The sequence below is a fragment of the Talpa europaea genome (genome assembly GCF_964194135.1).
Source record: "Talpa europaea genome assembly, chromosome: 4".
In the NCBI taxonomy this organism is placed as follows: domain Eukaryota; kingdom Metazoa; phylum Chordata; class Mammalia; order Eulipotyphla; family Talpidae; genus Talpa; species Talpa europaea.
In genome coordinates this window covers 116,897,439-116,912,719 of record NC_140070.1, presented here as the reverse complement: position 1 = coordinate 116,912,719, position 15,281 = coordinate 116,897,439, and the positions used below count along the sequence as shown (strand labels likewise).

General features: G+C 42.9%; 1 protein-coding gene across 3 annotated transcripts in view; it reads right to left on the bottom strand.

Annotated features, from left to right (window-relative positions):
* The window catches only part of KLHL6 (kelch like family member 6), a gene marked incomplete at both ends in the record, with an annotated part of 48,672 nt that extends 41,212 nt beyond the window's left edge, over window positions 1-7,460 (bottom strand). For all 3 annotated transcript variants that reach the window (XM_084231661.1, XM_084231663.1, XM_084231662.1), the window contains one exon: window positions 7,174-7,460. In XM_084231661.1, coding sequence (XP_084087787.1) covers window positions 7,174-7,460 — 287 coding nt within the window. The remainder of the gene's footprint in view (window positions 1-7,173) is intronic.
* Between the last annotated feature and the right edge of the window lie 7,821 nt (window positions 7,461-15,281).

The window sequence follows — 15,281 nt, the reverse complement described above, 5'->3', positions numbered from 1 at the left end:
CAACTTCCCCGCTTCCTGCAAGTATCTCTCAATGCTAAGAAAGGAATGGAGTCCCTGGGCAGGCAGAGTGCATCTGGGTCAAGGTGGTCAGATGAGTGACCTGTTGGATCCACAATGTTCTGAAGCATTTTGGATTTTTCTAACTGCAACTTCCAATTTTTCCTATGATGACCACATTTTATTATCTTTCCCTTTTCTAAAGTTATGCAATAAACTCCCAACTCTGAGGACTTCCTACTCTGACCAGGATGATTTTTAATCAGAGACTGAAATGGCAGGAGGAATATCAAGTTTTTATTCATGCCAAACAGGGTGTCTGCTGAACAGAAGCCATTGAGACAGGGCCAAACACTTCACGCAGCTCACACTTTCAGCCTGTTTCTGGTATCATGATGGGTGATGCCTTCATGTCACACATTCCCACAAGGGTGCCCAGAGTTACTCACAGAGGAGTAAAGGTGCAAATAATTGCCTTCTTGCCTGCCATTCTCTCAGGATCCTTAGCTCTGATGCATATGTAACGAGGTCATGGAATTACTTTATACTCCACAGTCATGGTGCACCTAATGTAGGCCTGGCATAGCAGTTACATAAAACAGACCTTTTTTGTTCTCAATTACCTAGTGTCTACACCCTCCCTAGGTGATGAATTCCGCTTTGAATAAGAACATGGTGGGTGGCACAAGCCACTTCCTGCTCCAAGGTCCAAGGCTCACTTTCCCAGCTTTAGCTGGTTTATAAATGTAACTCAACCTTGACCTAACAGATAAAACCACCCCAGGCTATAAATTGGGAGCCAGTGAGGCCAAGGCGCAGGGAGAGAGGAGAACTAGTTCTGGCAGAGGCAGCAGTGCCCTCCAGTAGTTTCCAGCGACAGTGAAGGTAGCTGTGCTATGACAGCAGTGGCTGTGGCTGTGCCCAGAAGGTCACTGTGCTAACCAGTCTCCAGGGTCCTGCAGCAGCAGTGGAGTGCTCCCCCCACAGATTCCCGGTGATTTGGGGTGGGGGTCCTTGTCACTGCCTGGCCTCCCTTGTCCCTGTCTGTTTTCTGAGTTTGGTACTCCAGCTTTTCAGGGAAATCTGTGACTTACCCGAACAAACCCTCTTCATCTCAACAAAAACAGCAACAACAACAACAACAAAGCCAGTTCATTTCTATTCCTTGAGATCAAGAAATCTGACTTACTACCATGCCAAAAATGTTCAGTCAAATAATTTCATATATTAATCCATTTTATTGTCTTGCGTAGGAAATGTCCTAGCAGCCACATCTCTGCCTGGTAGAGAGGTCTGTTTTCAATTTGGATTCCAATAGAGAAAGCATTTTTACCTTTGGACATTACCATGTCTTGACTATCATATAGCATCTATAGCACCACTTAATCCAATGCATTAGTCCTCACCAGCAAACATATGAATAGTTGCCCAAATCAGAATAAATACTCTAAGTAAACTCCCCTCGGTTCAGGACAGATGTCACTGCCAGATGAGTGCAGTTCTAGTCAGATATGGCCATCAAATGAGTTATGAGATGCTTTTCATTTTTCAGCACTTTGGGGCTTTAGGAATTGCAGATGAGGAATTAGAGATCTATAATACTTCAATATTAACCACCATACCGGTTCTGCTAAAAGATGACATTGAAAGTTAAACATACAGTACCTACAGCTGGAAGAATAATTGCCAGTTCACTAGAATTCATCGGGAGTACCCACTGTGACAACAGAATCTTGCATGCTTTTGACATTAGCCGGATTTTTTAATCTAGACCCAGATGGTCTGAAACACATTCTTGTTTATCTCTGGATCTTAAACCATTATGGAGGAAAGGCAAAGGACTGTATTAGCCTTTTAAGGGCTACTTAGAGGATTGCTTAAAACCCATAAGCAAAACTTAAGAGCAACCTCTTGCCCCACTTCCTGCTATCTGGTGATTGATTAATATATAATAATAATTAATAGGCTATATGTACAACACCATTTCCCCTCCTGACCTGTACTTGAGTTTCTTTGCCAGTGGTAAAATTCCCTTATCACAACCACAGAGAACCAGACCCAGAGACAGCTACTGAGGCACAAGGCAGGGGTCAAAGCCCAGGCGAGGATTTCAGGCAGCACCAACAACAAAGGAGCTTCTGTTGACACAGTCTCAGCCTGGAAATTTTAAATCCATGTTGATAGAATTAAGAGAAACCTCATGACCTGGCTCTACGCGGCCACTACTCTCCTCCCTCGGCCACCCCTGGCATCACAACATGGTCACCTTCCCACAGCAGCACCACTGGTGAAGCGTGTCATACTCGCCAGTGAGCTTCCTTCCCCCAAGTGGTGAGAAATCCAGGTTTAGATGAAGATCCTTTGGGAGGTAGGGCTCAGTATGCACAACTCCTTTCAATGACTGACTTGGGGACCTGTCCATAGGCACAACACAAATGGCATCTTTATTAATAGTTTCATAATAGCCATTGGTAGCATTATTAAATAAAGCTTTGTTAATGAGCATTAAATCTATGCCTCCCCTGGGCCTCTCCTGGTGGCACAGTGGTTGAGTGCTGGGCTGTGAAGATGCTCGCAGCCTCTGCAGTGCTGGTTCAATCCCCAGCCACCAGCGAGGGTCCCACATGGTGCACAGACCTCTTCTGCCGTGCCCGCTGCTCCCCTCAGCAGTGTATTTCATCACTCTGCCTGTCCTGTTCCCCGTTCTGGCTCTGGTGAATTCTCTCGCCCTTCCGTGCTTCTGACTATACCCAGTGCTTGTATAAATAAATAAATCTTAAAAAAAAAAAATCTATGCCTCCGCTGACTTTTCTGATATGAAAATATTTGGACAGCTTGACATTTGGCTGTTTCACATTTAATGTAGGTTATGACCTACTTTCTAAGCTTAGTCTCTCTCACCCTTTTCTAGGTCTCAAATCTACATATTTTCCTAGCTTCCTCATTCCAGGCAAGACTTATATGGCTTCCAAAGGGAACTATACTGTCCGGGTTACTAATATAGTCCTTGTTTACAGTTACATTTCCAGGTTGACAACCCCCACTCCCTTAGTCTTTTGACACTACATAAATTTTTGAAGCTGCTTTTCTATGTCTGTTGCTGGGGACCAGGGGCAATTTGTGGCAAAGACAATGGAATAATTGGTGACCAAACAGGTTTCTCTCTCATGTATAAAGTGACACAAGGCATTGGTTTCATTATCCCTCTAGCTAGCAGAAATCTGAACATTTACAGGATAATGGCAGCTGCTGACATAGATTTCCTTGGCATTCTGCCTGAGTCTTTAGGGAAAGTAGGTTTTTGCAAAATCAGAGTTTATTACCAGAAGGAAATAAGACACAAGGAAGTGCTTTCTCTCCCATTAGTTTTGTGACCTGGAACAAGTTACTTAAACTCTCAGAGGTTAATGTTTCTGCTTCTTTGAAGTGTTGCTGATAATAACACTTTGAACTAAGTGTTCTGAGACTTCAATACGATAATATGTTCTTTTTTAGAAGTTATTGGAGGATATGCACCATCAAAGTAAGAGTAAACCAAGAAAGAAGAAGATAAATGATGAAGGGAGAAAAACTTCAATATAGGAAAGAGTTAAGGGGGATTCTTAGAAATGGTCAAGACACAGATACAGTAACTGAGCAGCAGGTCCAGAGAATATATGTGGGATGGTGGAAATGAGGAAGATTCTGGGGAGAAATGGAACAGTATCTAAATGAACTAGGTCTGAATCCCAGTTCTCTGATGCAATGGACCACATCATTGTGAAGATGGTGAGCTTTTAAAAGATACCGCCAAAGTCAGCAAATGGAAAAAAGAGTGAATTGCTAACTTCAGGAAAGACAATAAGGTGTACAAGAAAGGTAATCATATCACACATTTGGTTCAATGGGAAACTGTTTCCTTGGACATAATGTAAACTTAATGCAAGTGCATGCATCCCCCAAAATGTGATACCATATTGAGAGATTATAGGGAAGGGAAATGCATAAGACAATTAGGCAAAAGCGCTAAGTCCTAATCAGACATACATAGAAATCAATATATGGTGCCTAACACTTAGAAATCAATAAAGATCAATCTAAGCATATTTTGTAGAAATATAAAATATATCAGAAGGAGCAGTTAATGGTCGAAAATGGTGGCATCTAACAAGCAAGACTGAAGGGCAGAGGAGGGGAGGAGGAATTTGTGTTTTTCATTATAAGCCTTTAAATATCATTTGACTCTTTGTTAACAACTATTCACATGTATTTATTTGACAAAGATACAGTTTATATTTTAAAATATACAATGCAAATTTAAAAGGCTATAAAGAGTTCACAGGAAAAAATGGCAGACTATCCTTAAACATGCTGCTCTTAAACAGATTGAACAGATGTTCAACCTTATTTAAAATAAGAAAAATGCAAATTAGCTGCAAATGTACTCTTTCTTAGCTTACAGATAGGGGAAAATTCAAAGTTTGGTCGCCATTCTCTTTTGGCAAGGCTCTTCAATTTTGCCAAATAATTGAACACCTATCAAGGACAATCTGACAATATCCACTAAAACTGCAAATGCATTTGTCTTGACTCTTCAAACCCTCTTCTAGAAATGCACACCCAGACACTCACGCATATATATGGAATAACAAATGTATAAGGTTTCATTTCACCATTGCTTTTAAGAGCAAAAGATTACAAACAATTCAACTCTCTGTCCGTAGGGGACTAGTTAAATTAATTGTGGTTCTCTCAGTAAGGGAAAATGTTTGTATTTTCAATGAATAAAGGAAATAAAACTTAAATAATTTAACAATCAGCTTCCAGTACCTCCAAAGCACAGAAGGCCATGTCGGAAGCCTCTCACAACAGATTCTCTGACCTTCCTAAATCTGAGCATAAGGGGAACTTGGCTCCCAGCCCCTTTCAAAACCTTAGAAACAAAGCAAAACAGGCAGTGAGGCAATGTCAGATTTCATGTCAGTCCAAATCCCACTTGGCCAACTTATTAATGGAGACACTCAGGGCGTTGGTTCCTTGTCTGTACATGAGAGTTGCTAAAAAGGCAAAAGGGGGTTGCATATGTGGCCCAGAGGCACAGCGCCTGACCCACACTAAGTGCTCAAAAACACAAGTTATTATTACTGGTGGCAGCGGAAAAAAGAATCCTGTCTCCAAGAGTGTGTTCATTATAGCAGGAAAGTCTTCTTGGAAATACCAAGATAAGAATCAAAAGTCACTACTCTGAAGAAAAGAATGGCAGGTATTTCCCTTCACGACCTGACAATTTTAGAAGAAACTACATCCACAAGCTCTTTCAGCTTCCTTTGCTGCTGCCTCCTGCAAAGACTAGAGGAGGCTTCTCCCCGAAGTATCCTACATGAATGGGGTTGGAAGGCTCTGAGCCCAATGCCTTCTGTGTAGGAAGAGAAATCTGAGGACCAGGAAGGTACTGGAGAGCACACAGCCAAGAGCCCCATTCCATAGCCAAGCCGAGCACTAACAAAATTGCTGATTAAGTGCAGCTTTTGTGATAGCAGTTTTCCAGTGATTCAAAACAGAAGGAGTAAACCTAAAAGTAAGTCTTCGGAACACTGAGCTAAGTTGTCTTCATTCACTTTTAAAAAGGTCTAGGATCAATGTGAATGTATATGGCCTGTATTGGTGGAGCAAGTAGTATCTTCATCTCCGTAAATTTGTCTTTATGGCTGTGCCCAGGCTTTATCTTTATAGTCTCCTGTGGAATAAGTCCCAAATTGTGTGGGCAGTCTGTACTACAGTAACACAGATTTCTAAAATGCGTACAATCCCTCTCCAGCAACGCCTAGATATATAATGCTGGGTTTCCATTTCCTCTTCTGTAAAAAAGAGTTACCAGTCATCTTCATCATGCTGTTACAAAAATAAAGTCAGATAACTGTGTCTGTCTGGTGCATAGTAGACACTACTTCCCACAAACCCAGATATCCCCTTGCCTTGTCTACATGTGAGACTTAATCAGTCCCACAACAACCTGCTCACCCTGCTCTTTGAATTCCAAACATTTTCCGCTAGGCAACTCCAAAAGATAAAAAATAAAATATCGTCCATGATATTTACATAGATTAATAACTTTTAATTTCCTCAGCCTGAACCAAGAGTTAAGAAGAACCTCATTAAGAAAAATTATAAGGGTCGCTTTTTTTCCCAAGTTCCCCCAAATACCTTCTTCATCCACATTTCCCTTGGGGACTAGTTCTCACATGTCTACACCGATGCGAAAACCTCTGGTTTACAGCCATAGTCATTGGATTCCAGATTTTCCCACATCCTAGCCCAGGCATTGACTAAAGGTAAACACTCACTAAATGGTTCTGAGCTGAGTCAAGCAAAATCAAGGGAAGAATTTCAAAAAAGATATATATTGAGCATCTATTAGACATGAGGCACTGTTTGAGACCCATTTGCATCTCTTATTTAATTATCACAACAATCCTGAGAGGTAACACCCATTGTCCCAATGTTACAGGATGACAACACAGTAACTCAGAGCATTAAAGTACATTCTCAAGTCCCATAATTAGAAGGGGCAGGCAGCATGGCCTGGAACCCAACAAGTCTCCAAATTGACTGTAAGTAGCACCTCTCAGATGGCCATTTCTCCCTCCTCCCAGGAGTCTGAGATCTCATGATAATCCCCACCCAGTCCCATAGGAATCTTGGAAAGCCCGCTTGTCTCTCACTTCTCATGCACCTTGGCAAGTGCTTTTCCTTCATGCCCACCCACTGCACACATGCAGAAGCCCCTAATTTTCAACAAGTTATTTTATAACTGCAAAAGTGGGGCCACACTCTTTTCTCTACCTCTGCTCACTAACAAAGAGCATCATTTTCCAACATACTAGTCCGACCCAGGGAGAAAAGTCCTCACAACTTCAGTAATTTTCCATCCTCTGGAACAAGGACATATACTTGGAAGTTTGACCATAATATACAAACATTGTTTTTAAATAATGCCAATCTTCTTTTAAAATGACTTAAATGCTAAAAGCTAAGATTTTTGTCACTTCTTTTCTTGTGTCTTGAATAGACCCGCAAACTTAAATAAATACATAAACCATAAATGCAACTGCCAACTGTTTCGATTGAGTTCTCACATCAATACAGATTTTCCTTACAACTTGCACCCAATTTGACTCCAGTCTTAGGCGTGCTGACCTGAAATAGTTGCTGGCTGCGGCAAGCACCACGCGGTGGCAGGAGAATTCCTGAATGTCCACACACAAGATGACATCTGTCAGAGCATTTTCCACTCGCAGGGTTTCCAGGCCATTCTGCAGAATTAAGGAGAGTCCCGTGTCGTCAAATTTTACCTTGTCTTCATTTAAGATTTCTACTAGATCTCCTCTTTTGGGAGCAGGATCGTCTGTAGAAGGTGGCAAGGGTCCTTCCAAATTCTTCTCTACCACATCACCCATGGTCCAGCCGCCCCTTTGCGCTGCCATCAACCTCCAGACTAAAGGAGAGACCAAGTTTCAGGCAGGTCACATTGCAGAAGCTGAGCGGATTTCCTGTGCGGGGCCCTCCACTTATCACCAGCTGTCACACACTCATAACAGGAAGTCTCGCACTTTCTCATCCTGTTACTACAAACGCCAGTAACTTCTATTCTTCTTCTTTCTGTGAATCATCACAAGGTTAGGACTTACTTGAAAGGGGTGTTGGAAGGGGCTCTGGGAGAGAAGGGGTGGCTTCTCGGAGTATGCTATTAATGCTGTGTGGTTATTTTGGTCCTCTCCCCTCCCTCACATCCGTGAGCAGGAAACCTCTGGTTCTGGTTATTATATTTATACCCCTGATGCCCTCATAACCCAAGCGGTCAATGATGGGATGGGTGGGGCCATTTCTCCCTCCTCCCTGGAGTCTGAGGTCTCATGATAATCCCCACCCAGTCCCATAGGAATCTTGGAAAGCCCACTTTTCTCTGGCATTCTCACTTCTATCAGCACTGCACACTTTCTGTCTTTGCCTTCATCCCTGCTCAGGGGGAAGCAATGTGATGGCAAATATTAATGATCCCCTCCAAAATGTTTCTATTGTTTTAGATATGCCCCTAGGGGCAGAGAAGAAATGATCGCCATCTCCAGGAGTCTTCTCTGTTAGAAAACCAATCAAAGTAGGTCCACATCAGACTGCCCTGGCAAGTCTCAAATTAGCCTTATCTCACCCATCATCTATTGATCCTGCATCAGTGGTAAATCATGAAGTATTTTCATTATCTCCAAGGCTAAATACTAATAACCATGTTTTACAATTTTTAGCATATTGTAGAAATATTTACATTACATCCCAGAAAATTCACAAGAGCTAATGTGTATTAACCTGTGTAACAATTGAAAGGGTAGGTATGACTTTCCTCATTTTACAGCTTTGCTCAAGTGAATGGCAGGGCCAGTTCTGTTTGACTCCAAAGACCCTACTTCCTCCACCACCATCAGACCAGCAGAGCTATCATATCATGGGGGCCCTGAACCTGTCCCTCCCATGGAGAGACAAAGAGGCTTGGCTGCACCAGTCCTCAGTTCCTCACCAAAGTGGCCTCTGTTGTCTCCTTGTTCTCATTCACCATCTAGCAGTGGGGAATACTCTCGCTCCTCCTGGTTGCAAGAATCCAATCCTTTTTCTGCCCTGGTGGGTGGTGACTGAGCTCTCCCTAAAATGCCCAGTTCTGTCTCAGCTCTGCTCTTCCATGGATACTTACTCCTAAAATCAGAGTCTTTGACATTCTCCCCAGACTTGTTCTTTATTCAGAGTCTGTCAATGAAGATGCTTTGAGCTTCAGTCATAGAATATCCCATCAAAGGCAATTCACACAATAGCAGTCTCACATTATAAAAAGTAGGAGGTGTGGAGTCCCAGGTTAATCGAGAATCTCCATGATGCCATCAAGACACATGATTTTTCCATTTTTCTGCTGTCACCTTCAGTGTGCCACAGTACCAGACAGCATGTCTTCACATAACCCTTGTCCATGATCAGGAAGAAAAAGAGCAGACATCTTCTCCTTATCACTCTCTTCCTACTAGGAAGAAAATATTTCTTAATTTCCTCATCATCTCTGTCATAGGCCATTTGGTCACCTCAGATCAAATGCCAGGACTATAAATAGAGTGTCACTATTACAAGACAAAGGTCTAAAAACTGTTACTGAGTCAGAACCTCTCTCACTGGTTCTGGGTCTTGGCCACCCACCACCTCAAATGCAAACAAAAGGGCCTTTGGTGTAGCAAAATAAAAATTATTGTGACAGGTTAAAGGCAAAGCAAGATGGAAATTTCAGTCACCAATGGTAAGAAGTAGAGTTGTGATTACAGTAGCTAGCAAGGTAGAGCAGGGTTTGCTGTGACTGACGTGGGTGTAGGGAAGGTGGCAAAGGCCTGCTGCCCAGCCAGCCAGCAAGATGACTGCCTTGCAGCAAGATGACAGTAATTCTAGCAAAAAAAGAGTGAGCCCATGTGCTTGCTCCCTATTAAAGTCTCCCAGAATGGCAGCTCAGCTCCACCCCCTTACCAGCAGCGCTCTCCCTCAGGATGTCAGAGATGTGGTTCAGACCACAGCATTGCACAGGTAGGGTCCCCTCCAGCTTGGGTGGTGCCATGCATCAGAGAACAAATTTGGTCCCTTTTCTGCACTGCACCACTCCAACACAATGAGTGGCAGTTTACACCAAGCATGACGCATCCACTGGGCCTAGTCCACCATCCCTAAAATCAAGGTATAACCATCTGATAGCTGAGCAAAATCAGGGCCTGTTATCACAGATGAAGGGGAAGGTCTGGTGTGCATTTAAGCTCCTGTGCCTGCCACAGACCAGACACTGCCCTCTAACCACCACCTCCATGGCTCTAACTACCACCCCTAGTAAGGCTGAAGACAAAGCACGACACAGTCACTCTCATGGCATCTTGTTCCCCAGAGACTCTCAAATTATAAATTACATTCGTGGCCTCCCTGGTGGCACAAGAGATTAAGCACAGTGCTGCAAAGCTGTCCACAGCCACTGCAGCATGAGTTTGATCCCTAGCCGGCCAGGGAGCTACCCACATGGTGCAGCAGACCTCTCCTAACTCACCTGCTGCTCCCCTCAGCAGTGTATTTCAGTCAATCTATCTGTTCTGCTCCCCACTCTGTCTCTGGTGAATCCTCTCACCTTCTGCACCTCTGGCCTGTACCCCAGTTCTTGTATGCATAATGAATAAATCTTTAAAAATAATAATATAATAAAAATAAAATAATAAATGACATTCACCTTATTCAATTTCACCCCAACCATCCCAATAAAATGAAATTAAAAGTAAAACTCAATTCTTTGTTCATGACAGATCCTGTTCACCAAGTTCACATATTATTTTTCCTCTATCTCCCAAGCCTGCTCACTCTTCCCCCGACATAAGCAGATAATTGTTCCTCCCTCCCCAAGCCTGTTATCTTCCTAGTAGGCATGCACACCCAGTATTGTACTGTAGACATGATAACATATATAATTAGATTTTAGTACAGAGGTAAAAAACACAATCAGTTTGGTATCTTTGTCAACCTGGATATTCTCTGAGTTTCAATGTGAATTGCTAAATATTCTTTAAAGCTAAAAGCAAAATAATTCTGTTTTGAGGAAGCTTTATTTTCCCACAAGGCAAGAAGATGTACCAGTGATCGTCATAAGTTATATACTGAGAAAACAATCTAATTGTATCTTACTAAGCTAATTGGCACTCAGATGCTTGTAAGGAATAGATTTTGTCTCCATAAAAGTGGGTAGCTTTCCTAAAGCCACAAAAAAACACTTTTGACTCCAGTCAACTGTCTTCTCTCATATAAATTTTAGTGATAGAACAAATTTTAAGTCAGCTATAGAAGAGCCACTTTTCCCTCCTGTTAACTTATTTCTACTAACACTATCATTTATTGAGCATCAACTATGTTCCAAGAACTATGAGAGGTACTTTATAAATTCTAATGCACTGAATCTTCTCACAAACCCAATGCAATTAAGTGCCATGATCTCCATTTTAGAGACATGGAAATAGACAAAATCACACAATCATAGCCAACAGTATTACTGCTATACCCACAACCGTTCAGCCCATAATCCTTCACCCACAGACAGTCCACCCACGCCCACAGTCTGTCTACCTCAGAGTGCTCTACAACTACAAAAGCATGCCAGTTGCCAAAATTAGAGTCCCTGATCCCAGAGTGACCTTCAACTGAGAGTCAGGAATTTGTAGATAAAAACACTAACAAAATAAGATTTGCATCAAGGTCTAAATCCCAAGGGGAGGAGGGGACTGGACTTTATACTTTCTCCTCCGAGTACTAAATGCCTACTTACCCTTCATGATCAAGGACCCTCCTGCCTCCACAGAGCTTCCCAAAACACCTACATTTATTTCAGGCCTTGTCTCTTCCAAGCTTATGCTCACACTCCTGTGGCTGCACTAAAGCACTGTGTTATCATTACCTGGCTGCTTGTCTGCCTCCCCCGTAGCTGTGGGCTCATGGAAGGTAGGGGGTGTCTGAGTCATCTTATATGCCGGAGCCTGGCAAAACCCAACTGTGTATGTTTCAGTCAAGAAGTATGGGAGGGCAGATGGATTTATGGTTGAATGAAAAAATAACAAAAAACTGTGTGAAGGCAAAGAAACATTGCTGGTGGCAGAAGAAGACTTCTGGCTTGGTAGTCCGTGACTTGCTTAGGAAGAGTCCCTGAGTGGCGAGAGTAGCGTGTAAGCTGGCCTGGGAGGGTAAGAATTTGTAAGGTGAGAAAAGCGAGAAGATAAAGCTTCTCCAAGAACATGGAACAGCATGTGATCTCAGAGATGTATAAGAACAAGGAGTATTTGGAAAACTGCAAACCACTAGGTACATTTGGAGCATAAGGTATGACCAGAGAGGAGGGTGTGAAAAAAGAGAGACAAAAGTGAGAGGCCATGGATGTGAGGGCGTTTGGGCCCGGGCTCTATGGCAATGATGTTGAAACTTGAGCACACAGCAACATTCCTTGGGCCCCAGCCTGACTTTTGGATTATGTACATCTAGGGTTGGGCCTGAAAATTTGCAATTCTAATCAGTTTGCAAATGAGGCTGAGGCTGCTGGTGCCAGGAGCATTCTTTGAGAACCACTATTAGATGTGTACCCATTGGAAGCACTGGAGAATTTAATAAAAGGGAAGAGAAGCATCCCGATATGGAATTTGAAAGCCATGAGGTGGGAAAAGTTATGGGATGCTCCAACAAATCAAATAAAATTCAACAAGAAAAAATATCATGAAACAAACCCAGATGATTAAGTGACATACTCAAAATTCGTATCTGAAATGGGATCACAGCTCAGGACTTACAGCTGCCGAGTCAGTGCTTTGTCCATCACCACCTGCTGAAGTAGCATGAACAGGACTTGGTACGTATCATATAAGGGAAGGATAATTGAAATACTCCTGCATGCCTCAGATAAAAGCAACTTTGCCTTCTAATCGTTGGCCTTCTTCTGGTTCCAGTGAATGCCTGAGCGCCCAGAGGACAGACAGTCTGCTGCTGCTCCCTCAAGTTAGGGTTCTGTGTATCCCCAGTTCATGGGTAGAATGTCCCAACCTCTCCTCCCATCCTGAGACACTGCTAGTCTGGTCTCGCCTTCCTTCCTATCCAGGGTTTCCCAATGTTTCTACATTCCTGCCCATGAAGTGCCTGACCCCGAATCTCTCAGGCTACTCCTCTTGCCAACCACATCCCAGCATAATAATAACAAAAGATAAATACTTTCATAAAGAACAATGATCAGGGCCAGTCTAGGTCAGAAACAGGAAGTTGGAAAGTTGCAAGGGAAGGAGCACTTGGCCTAGCTAAGTGGGGAGCCTGGAAACCAAAATCTGAATATAGTTAGTGTAAGTCCAGAACCCACTTTTTTTAATAAAAGATCCGTGTCAAGGCTTTATTTTCTCTTAAAAATTCCACTTGTAGTACATGTTCCAGAACATAATTTTTCATTTATAGTCAATATAATGGAAGACTTGTCAAAAATGGGTTATGGCTTTTGAAAACATTCTATTCTGGACTTCCTAGCTGGTCTCTGAACATCACCCTGGAATCTCCTCTGCAGACGGGAACTTAAAAGAGTCCACATGTTCCCAAGACCCTACCAGGTAGTTCTGAGTGACCTCTCTCTGAAACAATATCCACAAAATAGGAAGTCAAAATTTGGAAGTGCTTTCAGGGAGACAGCTGTGAGCCCAACCATACAAGGAATTAGGTGGTCCCATAGGCCAAGGGAGACCACGGAGGGCAAAAGCTAAGACTGTCTCTCAACAAATGGTGAAATCAGTTTAGTGTCTCCTTAATACACCACACACATTCCACATTTTTCTGATTATAAAACACTAATAGATCACCTTTTGAAAACTTGGAAAGTTCAGAAAAGAGTCCAAGTTAATATTTGATGTGCTAAAATAGACTCAACAATTACTCAAAGCATTCCATGGCAGGCATTTCTTCTCTATTTCAAGTTTGGTAATTTGTGTTGCTTTAAATTGGTCATGATAAGCATATTTACACCACAGAAATTGGTAATGTTACAAAAATAGCTGGGGAGGGAAGCCAATTATTAAATAATTGCCAACACACAACTAAGCTATCCCCTTTCTATTTAGATTATTGAGGTCTTGAAAACATTTAGAATCTGGACCCCCTACAGCTCCAAGCTGTAATATTTAGATTTTAGAGAAATATTGTTTAACCCCTCCCCGCTTTTCTCAAGGAAGCTTGATTGAGCCTCTGTTCCTTACATCCCAATGGCCTTCACAGAAGCAGAGATACAGCTATAGCAGGACAATCCTCCATCTCACCACACACGGGCCACCATGCTACTCTTGCTCTATGCCTCCCAATACTCACATGGAACATGCTATCTAAAGCTCAAGTTGGCATCTTCAAGTTTCTATGCCTGCCTGGAGGGCAAATCCAGTTTTCCCATAAAGGGAATTTCCCAACAGACACTAATTTATTAACCATTTAGCCCCATACAACTTCTCACTCATTATCCCATCATAGCTTCCTGTTTCAGCTTGCCTCTTGGCCAGTCTTGCTCAAGATATTAAGGGGTTCTTTGTTCAGCCGACACTACCATCATCCAGTAATTCACTGAAATTTCCAACACAAAGGGAAAGAAGAGAGCCACCCTTCATATGTTCTTTATGCCTTTTAGAAACCATGGATTTGTTCCTTTGCCCACATACATGTGAATCTACAAGAAAGATGATACTATAGACATCAAGTGGGCATTGTTAAAAGGAATGCCCCCCAAATGTTGCCATGGCAAAATCAGAAGAATTGATAATGTTACCTGACATGCTGTTGGGATTCTTGTAAGTTAACAAGAAGACTCTTGCTCAGAGAATGAATGTACATATTAAGCATATTAAGCACACCAAGAGTCAAGATTGTCTTCTGAAATGTGTGGAGGAAAATGATGGAAGAAAGTAGGAAGCCAAAGAGAAAGGTACTTGGGCTCAACTGAAACACTCAACTCAACTGGAACTTCTTGGGTTCCTGCCCAAGAGGCACACTTTGTGAGAATCAATGGAAGGGAGCCAGAGCAGATAGAACCAGTCCCCCATGCATTCAAGGCATACTTGGTGTAAAGAAAACAAAAGACAAAAGATTCCCCAGACTGCTAAAGTGTGCATGCACGCTTGTGTGTGTGTGTGTGTGTGTATTTAGGGCTCTGGTAGCAGCCCTCAGGGTTACAATTCATGGAAGAACACTAGTTCTGGGAAGAAGTCAGAGGAGCAAGGAAAGACCCCAGTCCTGGAGGGACATTAATACCCAGCAATGGCTGGCCTCCCCGGTGGCGCAGCGGTTGAGCGCTTGGTTGCGAAGCTGCCCGCAGCCTCTGCAGCACTGGTTCGATCCCCAGCTGCTCCCAGGCCACCGGAGGAGGGTCCCACATGGCGCGCAGACCTCTCCTGCCGCCCACTGCGCCCCTCAGCAGTGTACTTCGGTCCTTCTACCTGCTCTGCTCCCCGCTCTGGCTCTGGTGAATTCTCTCACCCTCCCGTGCTTCTGACTGTACCCAGTGCTTGTATAAATAAATAAATAAATCTTAAAAAAAAAAAAATACCCAGCAATGGCATCCAGACCAAGGACTAGAGATGGGCACAAGGTTAAAGCAAGATTAGTTGAGGCAGCTCCCCTACCCCCAGTGACCATGCAGATGCCTCTCTTTTTCTTTCTCCTTTTCCTAATAAACCTGTCCTTTTCAATATTTAAAAAAG